Source organism: Panulirus ornatus, chromosome 62 (genome assembly GCF_036320965.1).
Source record: "Panulirus ornatus isolate Po-2019 chromosome 62, ASM3632096v1, whole genome shotgun sequence".
NCBI classification, from domain to species: domain Eukaryota; kingdom Metazoa; phylum Arthropoda; class Malacostraca; order Decapoda; family Palinuridae; genus Panulirus; species Panulirus ornatus.
Genome location: NC_092285.1, coordinates 5141368 through 5166961, shown reverse-complemented (window position 1 = coordinate 5166961; position 25594 = coordinate 5141368). Strand labels below are relative to the sequence as shown.

Here is a 25594-nt window from a genome sequence, read left to right as displayed (position 1 = left end):
AACAACCCAATGTTGTTTTTCAACATTACGGTTTCAATTAACAACCCAATGTTGTCTTCCAACATTACGGTTTCTAATTAACAACCCAATGTTGTTTTTCAACATTACGGTTTCAATTAACAACCCAATGTTGTCTTCCAACATTACGGTTTCTAATTAACAACCCAATGTTGTTTTTCAACATTACGGTTTCTAATTAACAACCCAATGTTGTCTTCCAACGTTACGGTTTCTATTAACAACCCAATGTTGTCTTCCAACATTACGGTTTTGGGGCTTCTAATTAACAGCCCAGTGTTGTCTTCCAACATTATTTAGTGCAAGTTTCGCTAAAGCATCAGCTTCGTCATGCTCATGGAGATTTAAATGAGAGGGAAGCTATCACAATTTGATTTGAATCTCTTGAATGTCTTAAAGTGTTTTTGTGTCTGACTTCAGAAACCACCACCATGTTACCATCTGATCTCAGTATGTTTAAGGGTAATCAGGAGATAATTATACTGTCTGTAGCAATGATTTGTACCTGATCGAGCTAGAGTGATCAGTATGACGAACAATTCAGTTGGTTTATTCTAATATTTGTCTCTGATCTTCGAGCTGGATGACACTGGCCAAGCCATGTCTACCCTCCCAGTGGCTGGGTTTTGTGAAGAGTCAGTGTGAAGTTTCTGTTTATGTTCACGATCACTGGTTCTGGTTAAGTGTTGAAGGTGAGGATTATAAGTCATTAGATTCTTAGGTGGATAAGTAGGTGTAGTGACGTCAAAGGGGTTACTACCAGGAAGGCAGGAGAGGTAATCGACTGTATTAAGTAATTGTTTACAGAATCGCCCTGGTGGCGGCCCCCGGCCCGGGCAGCGTTGCCAGATTCGTCTGATGAAAAGTAGCGCAAACGGACTTAAAAGTAGCGGATGTCGACGCACGGTCAAACCCAATACAGGTAAGTGCTACTACTACTACTATTACTTCAACTTATACTTACCATCTCCGTTCATATGTTTGGTCTCCTGTTGCTGCGTCAGCTTCTCCAACGGCACTTCCCCTATGGCTACGTTTTCATTTTATTCTTGTGTGTTTTCCCTCCGCTTCTTTTTCTTGCTTTGTTTTGCTTCTTTGGTGCTTAATTGTTTTCTTTTTGAGTTTACAAATCATGTATTTTCTTATAGTTTTAACTTACAAAGTCTTCCTTTTACTAAATTGTTTTCTTGAGTGTTTCAGATTGCTATCTTTCTTATTGTTTAACCTAATAATTATTATTTTCCCTTTATCTTAACTGCATTCCGTTTAGGTTTACCAACTCTCTTCCTTCTTGTCTTAATAGAGATATTTTTCCCCTTTTTAACTTCGTTTTCTTTCCTCTTTTAACCTGGGAAATATGTTTTTGCATCTTACTTTATTTACAGTTTTGCAAGATACAGTAGGTTATTTTCCTCATTTTTATCATCTTATCTATAGATCTGTCCTTATGTTGGTTCAAATAATAAGAACAACATGTGCCACATAAGACAAGGCTTGATTTTAAGTCTTGATATTAATGCTAAGAGATGCACGCAGTTCCATCCTTTTCGTAAACTTAGTTTCCACTGATGTACTTCGTGGAAACACCTGCCTAGCGAGACCAGCGCTTATATTAGCAGGTTCTATGCTAATAGTGCAGATTTTGCAAGAGCTCTTCGCACAGTTTCTCCACCTTGCATTTTGTACTGTTATTGCTTTTGTCCAAAACAGTGATCCAGTTGTTGTAACAACGCCTGCAAAAGAAAAACAAAATGTTCCAGCCCATGGTTGATATCTGACGCCACTGGACCATTTCCCCCCGTTTTGTAACCACTGAAGATATGAAATAGGAGTGGGGAGTCATAAGCATTGTTCACAGTTCATGAGCGATGTGTTCACGTTGGGTTCATGCCTCCAAGGGGGGAGGAGCGGAAGGTTGCCAGGTCGCGCCACTCAATAATAAAAGATGATAATTATCCTCAATACCTAATGTTTTTATTATTATTATTATTATTATTATTATTATTATTATTATTATTACTATTATTATTATTATTATTATCAGTAAAAGTATTGCAACGGAAGTAGCCTAATCGTGTTCAAAAGTAGTCCAAATAAAATACGAAGTAAACCAAAAAGTAGCAAGTAGCGGATTGAAAATTTAAGTAGCGTGTACCCTTCCTAAGTAGCCCAGTCCGCTACTTTTGGCCTTATCTGGTAACTCGGTATTATTCGGCAGCATCTGGCTGCTATACTGTAGCGAGGCATTCATTGGTGATGGTAGTGATGCACGTCAATGTTTATGTGTGTGTGTGTGTGTGCGTGCGTCTGTTGAATTGCCATACATCCTCGATGAAAATATCTCACCGCGTATAGCAGTTTAACTACTACACCATATATTCTTAAGACCTTCCACAAGGCATCTTTATCAACCCTATCATATACTTTCTCCAGGTTCATAGATGCCACGTACAGATACATCCGATTTTTAAAGCATTAGTCATACTCATTATTAGATTTATCACTTGATCCATACATCCTACACCTCTTCCAATATATATATATATATATATATATATATATATATATATATATATATATATATATATATACAGACATATACATATATACATATGTACATAATTCATAGTCTGCCTTTATTCATTCCCATCGCCACCTCGCCACACAAGAAATAACAACCCCCTCCCCCCTCATGTGTACGAGGTAGCGCTAGGAAAAGACAACAAAGGCCCCATTCGTTCACACTCAGTCTCTAGCTGTCATGTAATAATGCACCGACACCACAGCTCCCTTTCCACATCCAGGCCCTACAGAACTTTGCATGGTTTACCCCAGACGCTTCACATGCCCTGGTTCAATCCATTGACAGCACGTCGACCCCGGTATACCACTTCGTTCCAATTCACTCTATTCCTTGCACGCATTTCACCTTCCTGCATGTTCAGGCCCCGATCACTCAAAATCTTTTTCACTCCATCTTTCCACCTCCAATTTGGTCTCCCACCTCTTGTTCCCTCCACCTCTGACACATATATCCTCTTGGTCAATCTTTCCTCACTCATTCTCTCCATGTGACCAGACCATTTCAAAACACCCTCTTCTGCTCTCTCAACCACACTCTTTTTATTACCACACATCTCTCTTACCCTTACATTACTTACTCGATCAAACCACCTCACACCAAACATTGTCCTCAAACATCTCATTTCCAGCACATCCACCCTCCTGCGCACAACTCTATCCATAGCCCACGCCTCTACATATCTTCGCCTCCACAAGATAATGATCAGACTTCCCTCCAGTTGCACCTCTCAGCACATTAAAATCCAAAAGTCTCTCTTTCGCGCGCCTATCAATTAACACGTAATCCAATAACACTCTCTGGCCATCTCTCCTACTTACATAAGTATGCTCATGTATATCTCTCTTTTTGAACCAGGTATTCCAATCACCAGTCCTTTTTCAGCACATAAATCTACAAGCTCATCACCATTTCCATTTACAACACTGAACACCCCATGTACACCAATTATTCCCTCAACTGCCACATTACTCACCTTTTCATTCGAATCACCCATCACTATAACCCGGTCTCGTGCATCAACACTGCTAACATACTCACTCAGCTGCTCCCAAAACACTTGCCTCTCATGATCTTTCTTCTCATGCCCAGGTGCATAGGCACCAATAATCACCCATCTCTCTCCATCCACTTTCAGTTTTACCCATATCAATCTAGAGTTACTTTCTTACATTCTATCACATACTCCCACCACTCCTGTTTCAGGAGTAGTGTTACTCCTTCCCTTGCTCTTGTCCTCTCACCAACCCTGACTTTACTCCTAAAACATTCCCGAATATATATATATATATATATATATATATATATATATATATATATATATATATATATATATATATCGCTGGGGATAGGGGAGAAAGAATACTTCCCACGTATTCCCTGCGTGTCGTAGAAGACGACTAAAAGGGGAGGGAGCGGGGGGCTGGAAATCCCCCCCCCCCCCTTTTTTTCATTTTCCAAAAGAAGGAACAAAGAGGGGGCAAAGTCCTCTAATCTTAACGCTACCTCACTAACGCGGGATATGGCGAACAGTATGATAGAAAAAAAAAGAATATATATATATATATATATATATATATATATATATATATATATATATATATATATATATATATATATATATCTTTCCTTTCTTTTAAACTATTCGCCATTTCCCGCGTTAGAGAGGTAGCGTTAAGTAGAGGACTGGGCCTCTTTTGGAGTATCCTCACCTGGCCCCCTCTGTTCCTTCTTTTGGAAAATTAAAAAAAAAAAAAAAAAACGAGAGGGGAGGATTTCCAGCCCCCCGCTCCCTCCCCTTTTAGTCGCCTTCTACGACACGCAGGGAATACGTGGGAAGTATACTTAATCCCCTATCCCCAGGATAATATATATATATATATATATATATATATATATATATATATATATATATATATATATATATATATATATATGTACATATATATATATATATATATATATATATATATATATATATATATATATATATATATATATATATATACATATATATATATATATATATATATATATATATATATATATATATATATATATATATATATATATATTATTATTATTATTATATTTTTCTTTTTATTTTGCTTTGTCGCTGTCTCCCGGGTTTGCGAGGTAGCGCAAGGAAACAGACGAAAGAAATGGCCCAACCCTTCACCATCCACAATGTATATACATACACGTCCACACACGCAAATATACATACCTATACATCTCAATGTACACATATATATACACACACAGACACATACATATATACCCATGCACACAATTCACACTGTCTGCCTTTATTCATTCCCATCGCCACCTCGCCACACATGGAATACCATCCCCCTCCCCCCTTATGTGTGCGAGGTAGCACTAGGAAAAGACAACAAAGGCCCCATTCGTTCACACTCAGTCTCTAGCTGTCATGCCAATAATGCCCGAAACCACAGCTCCCTTTCCACATCCAGGCCCCACACAACTTTCCATGGTTTACCCCAGACGCTTCACATGCCCTGATTCAATCCACTGACAGCACGTCAACCCCGGTATACCACATCGATCCAATTCACTCTATTCCTTGCCCTCCTTTCACCTTCCTGCACGTTCAGGCCCCGATCACACAAAATCTTTTTCACTCCATCTTTCCACCTCCAATTTGGTCTCCCACTTCTCCTCGTTCCCTCCACCTCCGACACATATATCCTCTTGGTCAATCTTTCCTCACTCATTCTCTCCATGTTCCCAAACCATTTCAAAACACCCTCTTCTGCTCTCTCAACCACGTTCTTTTTATTTCCACACATCTCTCTTACCCTTACATTACTTACTCGATCAAACCACCTCACACCACACATTGTCCTCAAACATCTCATTTCCAGCACATCCACCCTCCTGCGCACAACTCTATCCATAGCCCACGCCTCGCAACCATACAACATTGTTGGAACCACTATTCCTTCAAACATACCCATTTTTGCTCTCCGAGATAATGTTCTCGACTTCCACACATTCTTCAAGGCTCCCAGGATTTTCGCCCCCTCCCCCATCCTATGATCCACTTCCGCTTCCATGGTTCCATCCGCTGCCAGATCCACTCCCAGATATCTAAAACACTTTACTTCCTCCAGTGTTTCTTCATTCAAACTTACCTCCCAATTGACTTGACCCTCAAACCCTACTGTACCTAATAACCTTGCTCTTATTCACATTTACTCTTAACTTTCTTCTTTCACACACTTTACCAAACTCAGTCACCAGCTTCTGCAGTTTCTCACATGAATCAGCCACCAGCGCTGTATCATCAGCGAACAACAACTGACTCACTTCCCAAGCTCTCTCATCCACAACAGACTTCATACTTGCCCCTCTTTCCAAAACTCTTGCATTCACCTCCCTAACAACCCCATCCATAAACAAATTAAACAACCATGGAGACATCACACACCCCTGCCGCAAACCTACATTCACTGAGAACCAATCACTTTCCTCTCTTCCTACACGTACACATGCCTTACATCCTCGATAAAAACTTTTCACTGCTTCTAACAACTTGCCTCCCACACCATATATTCTTAATACCTTCCACAGAGCATCTCTATCAACTCTATCATATGCCTTCTCCAGATCCATAAATGCTACATACAAATCCATTTGCTTTTCTAAGTATTTCTCACATACATTCTTCAAAGCAAACACCTGATCCACACATCCTCTACCACTTCTGAAACCATACTGCTCTTCCCCAATCTGATGCTCTGTACATGTATATGGATTTGTGTGTAGCATTTATGGATCTGGAGAAGGCATATGATAGAGTTGATAGAGATGCTCTGTGGAAGGTATTAAGAATATATGGTGTGGGAGGCAAGTTGTTAGAAGCAGTGAAAAGTTTCTATCGAGGATGTAAGGCATATGTACGTGCAGGAAGAGAGGAAAGTGATTGGTTCTCAGTGAATGTAGGTTTGCGGCAGGGGTGTGTGATGTCTCCATGGTTGTTTAATTTGTTTATGGATGGGGTTGTTAGGGAGGTGAATGCAAGAGTTTTGGAAAGAGGGGCAAGTATGAAGTCTGTTGGGGATGAGAGAGCTTGGGAAGTGAGTCAGTTGTTGTTCGCTGATGATACAGCGCTGGTGGCTGATTCATGTGAGAAACTGCAGAAGCTGGTGACTGAGTTTGGTAAAGTGTGTGAAAGAAGAAAGTTAAGAGTAAATGTGAATAAGAGCAAGGTTATTAGGTACAGTAGGGTTGAGGGTCAAGTCAATTGGGAGGTGAGTTTGAATGGAGAAAAACTGGAGGAAGTGAAGTGTTTTAGATATCTGAGAGTGGATCTGGCAGCGGATGGAACCATGGAAGCGGAAGTGGATCATAGGGTGGGGGAGGGGGCGAAAATTCTGGGAGCCTTGAAGAGTGTGTGGAAGTCGAGAACATTATCTCGGAAAGCGAAAATGGGTATGTTTGAAGGAATAGTGGTTCCAACAATGTTGTATGGTTGCGAGGCGTGGGCTATGGATAGAGTTGTGCGCAGGAAGATGGATGTGCTGGAAATGAGATGTTTGAGGACAATGTGTGGTGTGAGGTGGTTTGATCGAGTAAGTAACGTAAGGGTAAGAGAGATGTGTGGAAATAAAAAGAGCGTGGTTGAGAGAGCAGAAGAGGGTGTTTTGAAATGGTTTGGGCACATGGAGGTAATGAGTGAGGAAAGATTGACCAAGAGGATATATGTGTCGGAGGTGGAGGGAACGAGGAGAAGAGGGAGACCAAATTGGAGGTGGAAAGATGGAGTGAAAAAGATTTTGTGTGATCGGGGCCTGAACATGCAGGAGGGTGAAAGGAGGGCAAGGAATAGAGTGAATTGGAGCGAGGTGGTACACCGGGGTTGACGTGCTGTCAGTGGATTGAATCAAGTCATGTGAAGCGTCTGGGGTAAACCATGGAAAGCTGTGTAGGTATGTATATTTGCGTGTGTGGACGTATGTATATACATGTGTATGGGGGTGGGTTGGGCCATTTCTTTCGTCTGTTTCCTTGCGCTACCTCGCAAACGCGGGAGACAGCGACAAAGCAAAAAAAAAAAAAAAAAATATATATATATATATATATATATATATATATATATATATATATATATATATATATATATTCACAATTTTGTGCGTGATCATGATATTCCTATGAGTCCACGGGGAAAATGAAACACGATAAGTTCCCAAGTGCACTTTCCGGTGATAATCACATCATCAGGGGAGACACAAGAGAGAAATAAAAGTCAGTTGATATACACCGAAGAGACGAAGCTAGGATGCCATTTGGTAAACATGAGATTGTCCAAGACATACAACGAGCGTTCATAAACTTATCATTTTACAAGTTTTATCAACAATAAAGTTATCTAATTCGTATAAACCATCACTAGTATTAAGATTATAATTCTTTGTGTATTTGATAATGGAAGATTCAATGATATTTCTCGTGGTGATAGAGTTAGAGTTAATAACTGAGAAGGCATTACTCCAGTCAGTGCAATGATCATAGTTTTTACCGTGATTAAACAAGGCATTTGATTCTTGTCCCGTTCTTATACTATATCTATGTTGCTTAAGTCTAGCAGAAATATCCTTACCAGTCTGCCCAACATAATATTTATCACAATTTCCACATGGCACTTTATAGATGTATCCAGGAGAATTTTCTGGTGAATTCCTGATTAAGATATTCTTTATAGTATTATTGTTGCTGAAGGCAACATTTACATTAAAGGATTTAAGCAACATGGGAAGTGAAGTGAAATTATTATTAAAAGGGAGAACTAAAAGATTCTTGGTGTCAATGGGAGGTTTGGGCTCAACTCTATAAAATGATTTCTTTGCTAACTTAAGGGATTTATATATGAAAGATCTAGGGTACTTTAACTTAGATCCAATAGAATATATCTTGAATTCATCATCAATAAACTCTGGACTGGAAATACGTAATGCCCTAAGGAACATAGATTGAAATGATAATTTAACTGTCATGTTGAGATGAGTAATAATGGATATATGAGCATACATTGGTAGGTTTTCTGTATACGCTAAACTTAAACTTCTTTCCTTGCCTGTGGATCATGCAAACTAAAAATGGTCACATACCATTATAATCATTTTCTACAGTAAATTTGATGGAAGGTACTAAATTATTGAATAAGGGGAGAAATATTTGTGAATTTTCATTTGTTGACCAAACACAAAGAACATCATCTACATACCTAAACCAAAATGCATTAGAAGGTAAGATATCCTTTAGTAATTTTGTTTCAAAAAATTTCATATGAAGATTACTTAGTACAGGTGAAAGAGGGTTACCCATTGCCATACCAAATTTTTTAACAATCTCCATTGAATTGAAGTACAGTCTTTTATACACAATTTTTTCAGTTCAATGAAAACAGACTTTGAAAGAGGTAAATGAATATCATCCAAGACATCAAATATATATTCTAAAAGGTCATCAACTGGAACTTTTATGAAAAGTGAGGAAACATCAAAGCTAACTAGTTTGAAATCAAAATTAGCATTGATATTTTTAAGCTTGTTGACCAAATCTACATTGTTCATGATATTAGAATTTATCTTACCCACTAAAGGGCTTGATAGAGAAACTAACCATTTTGGCAATTTATATGTGATGGAGCCTACTGAACTCATTATAGGTCTTGCTGGAAAATTTTGTGTATGTTTTGATAAGTCCATACATATATGGTAATGAAAGGGACAAAGATGACGAACTTTTGATAAGAGAACCATTACCTTTCAACAACAACGTCATTTCTTTATTGAAATGGGAATTAACTACTTCTAAGGGATTTTAATGAGTTAAGAATATGTTGTCATCATTTAAAAGATCATTCATATTAGATAAATTGTTACTTTGGTCTAAAACCAGTGGAAGCTAATTGCCCTAAAAGATTTATAAGAGCTATTAACACCTTAAAAAAGGACAAGGATATACATATTACTAAAGCAGATAAGGCTAACACTGTTGTGATTTTAGACAAAAGTAACTATTTATCTAAAATGAATGATCTTTTAAATGATGACATAACATATTCTTAACTCAGTAAAAATCCCTTAGAAGCAGTTCATTCCCATTTCAATAAAGAAATGAAGTTGTTGAAAGGTAATGGTTCTCTTATCAAAAGTTTGTCATCTTTGTCCCCTTCATTACCATATATGTATGGACTTATCAAAACATACACAAAATTTTCCAGCAAGACCTATAATGAGTTCAGTAGGCTCCATCACATATAAATTGCCAAAATGGTTAGTTTCTCTATCAAGCCCTTTAATGGGTAAGATAAATTCTAATATCATGAACAATGTAGATTTGGTCAACAAGCTTAAAAATATCAATGCTAATTTTGATTTGAAACTAGTTAGCTTTGATGTTTAAAAGATATTCGTGCGATTCGATTTGTTTTAAATGTAAACTTGTTTAGAGATTTTAAATAAGATTTTTTGATTTATTAAGAAAAATAATTTTTAATAGTTAGTTGATTAGTATGGTAAATTTAGATTAAAACTATAGCTCAAAAGTACCGTGAGGGAAAGTTTAAATATGATGAAAAACTTAATTTAAAAAAAGAAAATATGGAATTTTGTACCTTTTGTATCAGGGAGGATTTAAATTTTCTAGGTAGATTAGATATCCCGAAAAAAGAATAGCTAAAAAATTAAAATTGTCTTAGTTGTAAATAGGTTTCTAATGATTTTGTAGTGGTGAAATATTAATCGAGTCTTTTAATATCTGGTTATTTCAGAAAAAAATTTAATTTTGTCTGAGTGTAATAAAATTAATTCAGGTAAATAATCGGAGGGAAAAGCTTCTGGTTAGTTAATTGGGCATAAAGTGGTATGGCTAAGTTTTATTTTAACTAAGCTCAGAAGTAGTTATGTTAGTAAAGTGTTTTAACTAAAATTTTTAATAGTTGATATTGATATGACTTTTGCCTATTTAGTATGAAATTTTAACAATAAACGTTGTATTATTAGAAATAATGATTTTATTAGTATAGTCTTAGTTAGGAATCAATTAAGTGAAATAAAAATTGTTTTTTGTTAATAAATTGAAGATGCAGTAAAGGAACTCGGCAAAAAAAAAAAAAAATCTGCCTGTTTATCAAAAACATGTCTTTATGAAAGTTTATATAAAGTCTAGCCTGCCCAGTGATGTTTAGATTAGGTCCGCGGTAGTATGACCATGCTAAGGTAGCATAATAATTTGTCCCTTAATTGGCGACTGGTATGAACGGTTGAACAAGAAATTAACTGTCTCTACTGCAAATTTTGAGTTTTACATTTAAGTGAAAAGGCTTAAATAATATGGGGGGGACGATAAGACCCTATAAATCTTTATATTTTAACTAATACATTTTAGAGATTAGTTGTATATTTAGTGTTATTAAGTTGAAATATTTTGTTGGGGCGACAGGAGTACAATAAGTAACTGCTTTGTTTATAAATCTAATTATTTTTAGTATGTAAATTGTATTGATCCTCTCTTGGAGAAATCAGACTAAGTTACTTTAGGGATAACAGCGTAATCTTTTTTGAGAGTCCATATCGAAAAAATGGTTTGCAAACTCGATGTTGAATTAAAGATCCTTGGTGGCGTAGGGGCTACTAGAGGAGGTCTGTTCGACCTTTATATCTTTACATGATTTGAGTTCAGACCGGCGTAAGCCAGGTCGGTTTCTATCTCCTATAAAAAATGTGATTCTTTTAGTACGAAAGGATTTAAGAGTTGAAATAATTTTTTAATATGGAATATTACTTTGGTAGAATTATGCATTAGACTTAGGATCTAATTATATAAAATTTGACGTCTATAGGTAATATGCTAACTTGTTTGTTTTAAAATAAGCTTGTTAATTATTTTTATTGTTTCTTCTTTAAAATATTTGTTAGTAATTATTTATGTATTAGTTGCTGTAGCGTTTGTGACTTTGTTGGAGCGAAAAGTTTTACGATATGTGCAAAGTCGTAAAGGGCCTACTAATGTAGGGATTGCGGGAATCTTGCAACCCATTTCTGACGCTGTGAAGTTGTTTTCTAAAGAACAAACCTCTCCAGTTCTGTCTAATTTTTTTGTATATTATTTATCTCCTGTATTTAGCTTGACTGTTTCTCTGGTTGGGTGGTCAGTTACGCCTTATGATTTGGGAATGATAAATGTTTATATGAGGGCTTTATTTTTCTTGTGTTGCTTAAGATTAAGAGTTTATCCCGTTGTAAGAGCAGGTTGGTCTTCTAACAGAAAATACTCGTTGCTTGGAAGGTTGAGGGCTGTAGCCCAGACTATTTATTATGAAGTTAGTTTAGCTTTGGTCTTATTAAGGTTTTTATTCTTGACCGAAAGGTTTAACTTAGAGCTATTTAGGTTATACCAAGAGAAAGTTTGGTTTTTATGAATTACTTTGCCTTTGAGTGGAGTGTGGTTAGCGTCTTGTTTAGCTGAAACTAATCGAACTCCTTTTGATTTTTGCCGAAGGGGAATCAGAATTGGTTTCTGGGTTTAATACTAAATATAGAGGGGGTGGTTTTGCTCTTATTTTTATATCAGAGTACAGAAGAATTTTTTTTATAAGAATGTTGTTTAGAGTGATATTCTTGGGTGGTAATCTCTTCAGCTTTTTTATTTGAAATTAGTCAGTGTAGCTTTTATTTTTGAGTTCGTGGAACATTGCCTCGTTTCCGTTATGATAAACTTATATATCTAGCTTGGAAAAGTTTTTTTGCCGGTGTCATTAAATTATTTAATTTTTTTTATAGGGTTCAAATCTTTGTGTTATTGTTTATTTATCATTTAAATGATAATTAATATAATATATAACTAGACTAATAAGAGTAATATCTCTTTTTAAGCGTTTTCAAAATGCCGGTTTTTTATAAACTAATTAATCAATCTAGTAGGGAATTTCACAAGTATATGGAAATGGGATTAATTACAAAATAAGAAAAGTATAAAACTGTTAGAATTTGTCCAGTCAAGATGTAAGGATCTTCTCCCGGTCGCGCTTCAATTCATGTAAGTAAAATCAAAATTGATACTAAAGATCAGAATAAGAATTGACTTAATGGGTAAAATGCTAATCTTCGGAATTATGAACAATGTGTTGCAGGTAGGATTATAATAATGGCAACTGATAGAACTAAGGCAATAACTCCCCCGTATTTTGTTAGGAATGGAACGTAAAATTGCATAAGCAAATAGGAAGTATCATTCGGGCTGAATATGTGCTGGGTTGGATATAAGGTTAGCTGGGATAGAATTGTCAGGCTCTCCTAAAAGATATGGATCTAGTAGTGTAATTATAACTAGTAGTGTAAGTAATACAATAAATCCGACTAGATCTTTAAAGAGAAATAAGGGTGGAAGGGAACCTGGTCAGGCTGTCTTGAAATACCTAATGGATTTCCTGATGCTCTTTGGTGGAGGAAAACAATATGGATACCAGAGAGGGCTATAACTACGAAGGGTAATAAGAAATGAAGGGTAAAGAATCGTGTTAGAGTGGCATTACTTACAGACAAACCCCCTCGAATTCATTGCATTAGATCAGTGCGCACGTAGGGAATAGCCGAGAATAAATTTGTAATTACGGTAGCTCCTCAGAAAGATATTTGACCTCAAGCTAAAACGTATCCTAAAAAAGCAGTTGCTATTGTGGCGAATAAGATAAAGACTCCAATTATTCAGACTTCAATAAATCAAAAAGGATCCATAGTAAATTCCTCGTCCAATATGTATATAAAGGCAGATGAAAAAAGAATGACGCTCCGTTAGCATGTATTGTTCGTAATAGTCACCCATAATTAACGTCGCGACAGATGTGGGCACCTCTAGAAAAGGCTAAATTAATATCTGCTGTATAATGTATTGCGAGAAAAATTCCTGTGAGAATTTGGACCGATAAGCATAGACCTAATAAGGAACCGAAGTTTCAGAGTGTTGAAATATTCCTTGGAATGGGTATGTCAACTGTAGCTCCATTTATAATTTTGAATAGTGGATGTGTTTTCCAAATCGATGTTGTCATTTATTTTGATAAACGTAGAGCTGCTAAAAAAAAAACTGATGTTACTTCTACTACAACAATAGGCGTAAAAAGTAAATATAAAATTACTACAATAGTTATTTTTATTACTGGAAAGTTATAAATAAGTAGTGTTAAATCGGACGAATAATCTAATGCATTTTTAGTGAATTAGAAAGAGTGTTGTATGGAAACTGGTTGGAAAGAGAAGAGGGTGTGTCTAAAAAAAAAAAAAGATTGTTGATAAGAATAAAGAAATTCCTATAATGAGTCCGGCATAAAAAAAAAAAAGATGTTTTAAAGGATTCATTTGAGGCTAATGAAGCAACGTAAATAAATAGGACTAGTATTCCTCCCCAAAAAAACTAAAAATGAAATATATGAAAATGAAAATGATGAAGAAATTAGTCTGGTTGAAAGAGAAATTAAAGATGTTTGGATGAGAAGGATAATTCCTGCAGCTAACGGATGAACTAAACGGGTGAATAAAATCGACAAGAAAAAAAAAGTAGGTATAAAAAAAAAATAATATCAGGAAATAGTTTAATTAAAAATATTAATTTTGGGGATGAAAGATGGAGGTTTAGGAACTTTTTTTCTGATGTTTTGAGAATTTTAATAATCTTTTTTGGTTTACAAGACCAAAGTTTTCGTATAAACTATCAAAACTAATGATAATTTTAAATTATATTAATTGGTGCCAAGTATCATAGTGCTTTGCGGGATATGGGTATTTTGTTCTAGACGAAAGCATCTCTTGAATACGTTCTTGAGGTTAGAATTCGTAATGTTATGGGAAGTCTTTTGTTGTAACTTGTGGATTATCTTGCCATGGTTACGAGTCATTCTTTTTGTTGTTTTTCCCAGGAATAGTAGAATGTGAGGAGGGGCTTTAGGGTTGTCAGTCTTGGTCTCTGTAGTTCGGACTCATGGGAACGATTATTTCAATAGATTTAATTCTTTACAATGTTAAAGCTTTTAATTGCCACGGTTGTATTAATAATATTTCTCGGGATGTGGGAGGTAGTGCAATTTTTTTTTTTTATTTGTTTTATCTTTTCTCTTATTTTTTGAAATGTAGTCATGATTTTTTTTCTTTATGAGCTTGGGTATATGATGGATATGGATTATTTAAGTTTTGCTTTAATTTTGTTAAGGATTTGAGTTGTTGGTTTAATGATTTGTTCAAGGCAGAAAGGTGAAGAAAAATGAGTACTTTAGGAATGGCTTTCTTTTAGTTTATTTTTATTGGTTTGTTTGTTATTAACTTTTTCTGTAATGAATTATTTGTTTTTTTATATTAGATTTGAAAGAAGTCTAATCCCAACTTTAATTTTGGGTTGAGGGTATCAGCCCGAGCGTGTTCAACCTGGTCTTTACATGTTGTTTTACACGTTGTTTGCTTCACTTCCTCTGTTAATTTGTATTTTTATATTATACAACGTGGGGGGCAGTTTAACTATTGGAATACCTTATAAAATCATGGATTTAAATTTTGAGTCCATATTATGATATATTTCTTCAGTATTTGCTTTTTTAGTTAAACTTCCTCTATATTTAGTTCATATTTGATTGCCGAAGGCGCATGTTGAAGCTCCAGTAGCTGGTTCTATAATTCTTGCTGGTGTTTTATTGAAGCTGGGAGGTTATGGTATTATTCGTATCTTACCTTTATTCTCTTTTATTAATAAGAGGTTTGTCTGATTATGAGTTAGCTTAGGAATTGTAGGTGGAGTTCTAGTTAGGCTTATATGTTTGCGGGAAGTGGATATTAAGTCTTTAATTGCTTATTCTTCTGTAGCTCATATAGGAATGGTTTTAGGTGGTCTTATGACGTCAAGATGATGGGGTATAACTGGTTCTCTTGTGGTCATGGTCTATGTTCATCTGGTTTGTTTTGTTTGGCCAATATGGTTTATGAACTCGTAGAATATTAATTTGGAAAGGTTTATCAAGGTTTATGCCAAGTATGGAGTTGTGAGGATTTGTTCTGAGTATTGGAAATATGGGAGCTCCTCCAACTTTAAATTTTGCTGGGGAGGTTCAAATTTTATGTAGCTTAATCGGGTGAAGAAAAGTAACTATGATTGGTTTAGGTATACTTTTATTTTTAAGAGCTAGATATACTATTTATGTATATAGGATTAGACAGCATGGCTTATTTTATAGTTTATTATTTTCTTGTAGTCCTGGTAAAATTCGAGAATTTTTAATTTTGTTGCTTCATTGACTTCCTTTAAATATTTTAATTGTTAAAATTAGCACTTTGACTTTTATACCTTATTTAAGTAGTTTAAAAGAAAACGTTGGTTTGAGGATCCAAAAATATAAATTATTTATCTTAAATCATGATTTTTAAAATACCTATAAATTTAAGTAGGTTTGTGTTTCTTGGGGTATTGTCAGTTTGTTCTTTAATTTCAGCTTTGTTCCTTTTCTTTTCTAATACTGCTTTTTTAGTTGAATGGGAGTTTTGCATTTTGAATGGTTGTCCCTTAGTAATAACGATTATTTTTGATTGAATGTCTATAATATTTTCTGGTTTTGTTCTTTTTATTTCCTCTATAATTTGATACTATAGGGGCGAATATATAAAAGATGATAAAAATTTTAATCGTTTCATATATTTAGTAATTCTTTTTGTTTGTTCTATAATGTTAATAATTGTGAGACCTAATTTAATCAGAATTCTTCTTGGTTGGGATGGCTTAGGTTTAGTTTCGTATTGCTTGGTTATTTATTATCAAAATGAGAAATCTTCTAATTCGGGAATAATTACTGTTTTATCAAATCGTGTAGGAGACGTTGCTGTGTTGATAAGAATTGGTTTAATATGTAAGTTTTGAGGGATGAAATTTTATGCTGTACTCGTCGGAGGTTGGACATCAGAATATATTATTAATAACTATGTTGGTCATGGGAGCTGGGATGACCAAAAGTGCTCAAATTCCATTTCCGGCTTGACTTCCTGCAGCAATGGCTGCTCCCACTTCGGTATCTGCTTTAGTTCATTCGTCGACGTTGGTTACAGCAAGGGTTTATTTGTTGATTCGGTTTAGCCCTGTTTTAATGGAATCTTCTGTTTCCACTCTTTTATTATTAATTTCTTGTCTTACCCTATTTATGGCTGGTTTGGGCGCTAATTTTGAATACGATTTCAAAAAGATTATTGCTCTTTCTACCCTCAGGCAACTGGGAGTAATATTTTATCTTTAGGATTGCCTGATTTGGCTTTTTTTCATTTACTGACTCACGCTTTGTTTAAGGCTTTGTTTTTTATATGCGCGGGAATAATTATTCATAGAATGAAGGAATGTCAAGATATCCGTCGTATGGGGAGTTTAATTTATAGTATGCCTTTGACTTCGTCGCTTATGACTTTATCTAATTTAGCCCTTTGTGGGATACCATTTATGTCAGGTTTTTGCTCGAAGGATTTAATTCTCGAGGTAGCTTTTATGAGAAATATTAATATGGTTGCTTTTATATTGTATGTTTTGGCGACTGGTTTAACTGTATGTTATACTTGTCGTCTTGTTTTTTTTATATTATTAGAGGCGAACCAAATATTAGTTCTTTTATTTCAATTAGAGACTCTTCGACAACGATGATAAATGCTAGGTTAATATTGGCAATGGGAGTTGTAGTAATGGGATCAGTTCTGTCTTGATTGTTATTTCCTGAGAGATATATAATTTGTTTAAGGTTTTTTTTAAAGGTTTTAGCACTAGCGGTTAGATTGCTAGGCGGAGCTCTAGGATATATATTTGATTTTTTTTTTTCTTTTTTTTTTTTTTCCAAAAGAAGGAACAGAGAATTGGGCCAGGTGAGGGTATTCCCTCAAAGGCCCAGTCCTCTGTTCTTAATGCTACCTCGCTAACGCGGGAAATGGCGAATAGTTTAAAAGAAAAAAAAGAAAATTATAATTTAAAATCGATTGATCTTTTTTCTATCTCTAGATTTGTTGGTTCAATATGATTTTTGCCACATTTATCTGGATTTTTAACTTCTAGATTGACGTTAAAAGTTGGTAGAAAATTTTAAAAAAATTTTGACGGTGGGTGACTAGAATACTTAGGAGGACAAGGGGGCTATAATGTTTTAATGCAAGGTTCCGGTTATGTTGAAATTACGCAAGATAAAACTTTTAGAATTTTTATGAAGACTTTATTCTGAGTTTTTTTTTTAATCATACTTTATTACTCGTATAATTTATATTTAGAATGTTGCATTGAAGCTGCAAAAGAGGTTAGGTTTACCTGCGGGTGGGGAAGTGTATTTTTAGAAGAAATTGATCTTCATCTTTACATTGAAAATGTAATGTGTTAAGAAATTACACAATAAAAAAGATGCATAAACGGAGTTGAACCGCTTTGAAAATAAGTTAGAAGCTTTTTTCATTCCCCAAATGCTTCCTTGGTAGGAAAATAGATTTCAGTGAAATCATTAACAGTGATAAGCCTCTCTTTGGCTTCTACCAAAAAATTAATTAGAGGTCTATGAGACCAAAGCTTTGGTCGAAACTAAGAGCAAATCTTCGCTTTCTAATTTATGAGGTTAGTTAAATATAACACCTTGTAAGTGCAAGTTACATGTCATTGTTGACTATAACCCCTATTGAGATCATTCAAGAGCTCCGGAGTGTCATTCCAAATACAGTCCCAATAAAAGAATTCATAAAAAGATAAGACCGGTAGAAGATCACGAAATTAGGTTTGATATATTTATGGTGCAAACTAGAGGAAGTAGAAGTGTAATTTCTACGTCAACAATCAAGAAGATAACAGCAATTAAAAAAAAACTTTAGGGAGAAGGGAATGCGTGCTGATCCTTTAGGGTCAAATCCACATTCGAATGGGGATATTTTCTCTCGATCAATGATTGTCTTTTTTGAAATAATTGATGCGACTATTAATAAAATAAAACAGATAATTAAGGTTACAAACGAAATAGATAAAATTAAAAAGATTAACTCCCCTAAATTTATTTAGACTTTCCACTTGGAAGGAGGAGGTACTTAATATACTAGAAAGTTTATCCTCCTCATCAATAGATACAAACTTAAAGGAATAATCAAACTACATCAACGAAGTGTCAGTATCATGCGGCGGCTTCAAATCCAAGTTGGTGATTACATGAAAAGTGGCCCATATAAAGCCGATATAAGCAGGCTCTTAAAAATAATGTTCCAATAATTACGTGAAGGCCATGGAACCCTGTCGCTACAAAGAAAGTAGAACCATAAACTGAATCTGCAGTAGTAAAAGTAGCTTCGAAATATTCTACTGCTTGAAGGGCGGTAAAATAAGCGCCTAGCAGGATTGTTAAAAAGAGTCTTTGGATAGCTTCTGAATGCTTAGATTCTATAATAGAGTGGTGAGCTCAAGTTACTGTTGCCCCGGAAGAGATTAGAATTGTTGTGTTTAAAAGTGGAATTTGGAAGGGATTAAATGGTTGAATTCCGGCAGGAGGTCATGCAGTTCCAATTTCCACTGTGGGAACTGATCTTCTGTGAAAGAAAGCCCCAAAAAAAAGAGAAAAAGAATAAGACTTCTGAAGCAATAAATAAAATTATATTCGTTTATGTATGGACTTATCAAAACACATAAACAGAATTTTCCAGCAAGACCAATAGTGAGTTCAATAGGCTCCATCACATATAAATAGTCAAAATGGTTAGTTTCTTTATTAAACCCTTTAGTGGGTAAGGTATCAAATTCTGATATTATGAACAATGTCGATTTAGTCAACAAGCTTAACAATATCAATGTTAATTTTGATTTCAAACTAGTTAGCTTTGATGTTTCCTCACTTTTCACAAAAGTTCCAGTTGATGACCTTTTAGAATATTTGTTCGATGTCTTGGATGATATTCATTCACCTGTTTCAAAGTCGGTTTTCATTGAACTGCTAAAATTGTGTATAAGAGACTGTGTATTTCAATTGAATAGAGATTATTATGCTCAGAAATTTAGTATGCCAATGGGTAATCCTCTTTCACCTGTACTAAGTAATCTTTATATGAAATTTTTTGAAACAAAGTTACTAAAAGAATTTTACCATCCAATACAATTTGGTTTAGGTATTTAGATGATATTCTTTGTGTTTGGCCAACAAATGAAAATTTACAAATATTTCTCTCCTTAACAATTTAGTATCTTCCATCAAATTTACTGTAGAAAATGAAAATAATGGTATGTTACCATTTTTAGATTGCATGATCCATAGACAAGGAAACAAATTTAAGTTTAGCATATACAGAAAACCCACCAATGTATGCTCATATATCCATTGTTACTCATCTCAACATGACAGAGTTAAATTATCATTTTAATCTATGTTCCTTAGGGCATTACGTATTTGCAGTCCAGAGTTTATTGATGATGAGTTTGAGAAGATATATTCTATTGGATCTAAGTTAAAGTACCCTAGATCTTTCATTGATAAATCCCTTAAGTTAGCAAAGAAATCATTTTATAGAGTTGAGCCCAAACCTCCCATTGACACCAAGAATCTTTTAGTTCTCCCTTTTAATAATAATTTCACTTTACTTCCCGTGTTGCTTAAATCCTTTAATGTAGATGCTGCCTTCAGCAACAATAATACTATAAAGAATATCTTAATCAGGAATTCACCAAAAGATTCTCCTGGGTGCATCAATAAAGTGCCATGTGGAAATTGTGATAAATTTTGTTGGGCAGACTGGTAAGGATCTTTCTGTTAGACTTAAACAACATGAATATAGTATAAGAACGGGACAAGAATCAAATGCCTTGTATAATCACGTTAAAAACTGTGATCATTGTATTGACTGGAGTAATGCCATCTCAGTTATTAACTCTAATTCTATTACCACGAGAAATATCATTGAACCTTCTATTATTAAATACACAGAGAATAATAATCTTAATATTAGTGATGGTCTATACAAATTAGATAACTTTGTTGTTGATAAGATATGCAAAATGATAAGTTTATGAACGCTCGTTGTCTGTCTTGGACAATCGCTTGTTTACCAAATGGCGTCCTAGCTACGTCTCTTCGTTGTATATCAACTGACTTATATTTCTCTCTTGTGTCTCCCCTGATGATGTGATTATTACACGAAAGTGCACTTGGGAACTTATCATGTTTCATTTTCCCCCTAGGACTCATAGGAATATATATATATATATATATATATATATATATATATATATATATATATATATATATATATATATATATATATTTATTTATTTATTTATTTTACTTTGTCGCTGTCTCCCGCGTTAGCGAGGTAGCGCAAGGAAACAGACGAAAGAATGGCCCATCCCACCCACATACACATGTTTATACATACACGTCCACACACGCAAATATACATACCTATACATCTCAATGTACACATATATATACACACACAGACATATACATATATACACATGTACATTATTCATACTTTCTGCCTTTATCTATTCCCATCGCCACCTCGCCACAAATGGAATAACAACCCCCTCCCCCTCTCATGTGTGCGAGGTAGCGCTAGGAAAAGACAACAAAGGCCCCATTCGTTCACACTCAGTCTCTAGCTGTCATGTAATAATACACCGAAACCACAGCTCCCTTTCCACATCCAGGCCCCACAGAACTTTCAATGGTTTACCCCAGACGCTTCACATGCGCTGGTTCAATCCATTGACAGCACGTCGACCCCGGTATACCACATCGTTCCAATTCACTCTATTCCTTGCACGCCTTTCACCCTCCTGCATGTTCAGGCCCCGATCACTCAAAATCATTTTCACTCCATCTTTCCACCTCCAATTTGGTCTCCCACTTCTCCTCGTTCCCTCCACCTTTGACACATATATCATCTTCGTCAATCTTTCGTCACTCATTCTCTCCATGTGACCAAAACATTTCAAAACACCCTCTTCTGCTCTCTCAACCACACTGTTTTTATTTCCACACATCTCTCTCACCCTTACATTACTTACTCGATCAAACCACCTCACACCACGTATTGTCCTCAAACATCTCATTTCCAGCACATCCACCCTCCTACGCACAACTCTATCCATAGCCCACGCCTCGCAACCATACAACATTGTTGGCACCACTATTCCTTCAAACATACCCATTTTTGCTTTCCGAGAAAATGTTCTCGACTTCCAAACATTCTTCAAGGCTCCCAGAATTTTCGACCCCTCCCCCACCCTATGATTCACTTCCGCTTCCATGGTTCCATCCGCTGCCAGATCCACCCCCAGATATCTAAAACACTTTACTTCCTCCAGTTTTTCTCCATTCAAACTTACCTCCCAATTGACTTGACCCTCAACCCTACTGTACCTAATAACCTTGCTCTAATTCACGTTTACTCTTACCTTTCTTCTTTCACACACTTTACCAAACTCAGTCACCAGCTTCTGCAGTTTCTCACATGAATCAGCCACCAGCGCTGTATCATCAGCGAACAACAACTGACTCACTTCCCAAGATCTCTCATCCCCAACAGACTGCATACTTGCCCCTCTTCCAAAACTCTTGCATTCACCTCCCTAACAACCGCATCCATAAACAAATTAAACAACAATGGAGACATCACACACCCCTGCCGCAAACCTACATTCACTGAGAACCAATCACTTTCCTCTCTTCCTACACGTACACATGCCTTACATCCTCGATAAAAACTTTTCACTGCTTCTAACAAGTTGCCTCCCACACCATATATTCTTAATACCTTCCACAGAGCATCTCTATCAACTCTATCAAATGCCTTCTCCAGATCCATAAATGCTACATACAAATCCACCTGCTTTTCTAAGTATTTCTCACATATACTCTTCAAAGCAAACACCTGATCCACACATCCTCTACCACTTCTGAAACCACACTGCTCTTCCCCAGTCTGATGCTCTGTACATGCCTTCACCCTCTCAATCAATACCCTCCCATATAATTTACCAGGAATACTCAACAAACTTATACCTCTGTAATTTGAGCACTCACTCTTATCCCCTTTGCCTTTGTACAATGGCACTATGCAAGCATTCCGCCAATCCTCAGGCACCTCACCATGAATCATACATACATCAAATAACGTTACCAACCAGTCAACAATACAGTCACCCCCTTTTTTAATAAATTCCACTGCAATACCATCCAAACCTGCTGCCTTACCAGCTTTCATCTTCCGCAACGCTTTTACTACCTCTTCTCTGTTTACCAAATCATTTTCCCTAATCCTCTCACTTTGCACACCACCTCGACCAAAACACCCTATATGTGCCACTCTATCATCAAACACATTCAACAAACCTTCAAAATACTCACTCCATCTCCTTCTCACATCACCACTACTTGTTATCACCTCCCCATTAGCCCCCTTCACTGAAGTTCCCATTTGCTTCCTTGTCTTACGGACTTTATTTACCTCCTTCCAAAACATCTTTTTATTCTCCCTGAAATTTAATGATACTCTCTCACCCCAACTCTCATTTGCCCTCTTTTTCACCTCTTGTACCTTTCTCCTGACCTCGTGCCTCTTTCTTATATACATCTCCCACTCATTTGCATTTATTCCCTGCAAAAATTATCCAATTTTCTCTTCTTTCACTAATAATCTTACTTCTTCATCCCACCACTCACTACCCTTTCTAATCAACCCACCTCCCACGCTTCTCATGCCACAAGTATCTTTTGCGCTTGGTGACTGAGTTTGGTATAGTGTGTGAAAGAAGAAAGTTAAGAGTAAATGTGAATAAGAGCAAGGTTATTAGGTACAGTAGGGCTGAGGGTCAAGTCAATTGGGAGGTAAGTTTGAATGGAGAAAAACTGGAGGAAGTAAAGTGTTTTAGATATCTGGGAGTGGATCTCGCAGCGGATGGAACCATGGAAGCGGAAGTGAATCATAACGTGGGGGAGGGGGCGAAAATCCTGGGAGCCTTGAAGAATGTGTGGAAGTCGAGAACATTATCTCGGAAAGGAAAAATGGGTATGTTTGAAGGAATAGTGGTGCCAACAATGTTGTATGGTTGCGAGGCGTGGGCTATGGATAGAGTAGTTCGCAGGAGGGTGGATGTGCTGGAAATGAGATGTTTGAGGACAATATGTGGTGTGAGGTGGTTTGATCGAGTAAGTAATGTAAGGGTAAGAGAGATGTGTGGAAATAAGAAGAGCGTGGTTGAGAGAGCAGAAGAGGGTGTTTTGAAATGGTTTGGGCTCATGGAGAGAATGAGTGAGGAAAGATTGACCAAGAGGATATATGTGTCGGAGGTGGAGGGAACGAGGAGAAGTGGGAGACCAAATTGGAGGTGAAAAGATGGAGTGAAAAAGATTTTGTGTGATCGGGGCCTGAACATGCAGGAAGGTGTAAGGCTGGGCAAGGAATAGAGTGAATTGGATCGATGTGGTATACCGAGGTCGACGTGCTATCAATGGATTGAATCAGGTCATGTGAAGCGTATGAGGTAAACCAGGGAAAGTTCTGTGGGGCCTGGATGTGGAAAGGGAGCTGTGGTTTCGGGCATTATTGCATGACAGCTAGAGACTGAGTGTGAACGAATGGGGCCTTTGTTGTCTTTTCCATGCGCTACCTCGCACACATGAGGGGGGGAGGGGGATGGTATTCCATGTGTGGCGAGGTGGTGATGGGAATGAATAAAGGCAGACAGTGTGAATTGTGTGCATCTGTATATATGTATGTGTCTGTGTGTGTATATATATGTGTACATTGAGATGTATGGGTATGTATATATGCGTGTGGAGACGTGTGTGTAGATACATGTGTATGGGGGTGGGTTGGGCCATTTCTTTCGTCTGTTTCCTTGCGCTAGCTCGCAAACGCGGGAGACAGCGACAGAGCAAAATACTACTAATAAGATATATATATATATATATATATATATATATATATATATATATATATATATATATATATATATATATATATATATATCCCTGGGGATAGGGGAGAAAGAATACTTCCCACGTATTCCCTGCGTGTCGTAGAAGGCGACTAAATGGGAAGGGAGCGGGTGGCTGGAAATCCTCCCCTCTCGTTTTTTTTTTTTTTTTTTTTTTTTTCCAAAAGAGGGAACAGAGAAGGGGGCCAGGTGAGGATTTTCCGTCTAAGGCCCAGTCCTCTGTTCTTAACGCTACCTCGCAAACGCGGGAAATGGCGAATCGTATGAAAAAAAAAAATGATATATATATATATATATATATATATATATATATATATATATATATATATATATATATATATATATATATATATATATATCCCTGGGGATAGGGGAGAAAGAATTCTTCCCACGTATTCCCTGCGTGTCGTAGAAGGCGACTAAAAGGGGAGGGAGCGGGGGGCTGGAAATCCTCCCCTCTCGCTTTTTTTTTTAATTTTTCGAAAAGAAGGAACAGAGAAGGGGGCCAGGTGAGGATATTCCCTCAAAGGTCCAGTCCTATGTTCTTAACGCTAACTCGCTAACGCGGGAAATGGCGAATAGTTTTGAAAGAATAGTAGTTTTGAAAGGTATATATATATTTATTTATTTATTTATTATACTTTGTCGCTGTCTCCCGCGTTTGCGAGGTAGCGCAAGGAAACAGACGAAAGAAATGGCCCAACCCCCCCCATACACATGCATATACATACGTCCACACACGCAAATATACATACCTACACAGCTTTCCATGGTTTACCCCAAACGCTTCACATGCCTCGATTCAATCCACTGACAGCACGTCAACCCCGGTATACCACATCGCTCCAATTCACTCTATTCCTTGCCCTCCTTTCACCCTCCTGCATGTTCAGGCCCCGATCACACAAAATCTTTTTCTCTCCATCTTTCCACCTCCAATTTCGTCTCCCTCTTCTCCTCGTTCCCTCCACCTCCGACACATATATCATCTTCGTCAATCTT

General features: G+C 36.4%; 2 protein-coding genes and 2 pseudogenes across 2 annotated transcripts in view; 2 read left to right on the top strand and 2 right to left on the bottom strand.

Moving 5' to 3' along the window:
- LOC139745708 (uncharacterized) overlaps positions 1-1556 on the bottom strand; it is an 88185-nt gene extending 86629 nt beyond the window's left edge. The window contains exon 1 of the mRNA XM_071656151.1: positions 983-1556. Within this exon, the coding sequence (XP_071512252.1) occupies positions 983-985 (3 nt within the window). The 5' untranslated portion in view covers positions 986-1556. The remainder of the gene's footprint in view (positions 1-982) is intronic.
- LOC139745709 (uncharacterized) overlaps positions 1-25594 on the top strand; it is a 509563-nt gene that overhangs the window by 306035 nt on the left and 177934 nt on the right. Inside the window, exon 4 of the mRNA XM_071656155.1 lies at positions 826-940. The gene's annotated coding sequence lies outside the window, so the exon portion shown is untranslated. The remainder of the gene's footprint in view (positions 1-825; positions 941-25594) is intronic.
- Positions 12544-13682, bottom strand: LOC139745695 (cytochrome b-like; annotated as a pseudogene).
- On the top strand, positions 16028-17855 carry LOC139745680 (NADH-ubiquinone oxidoreductase chain 5-like; annotated as a pseudogene).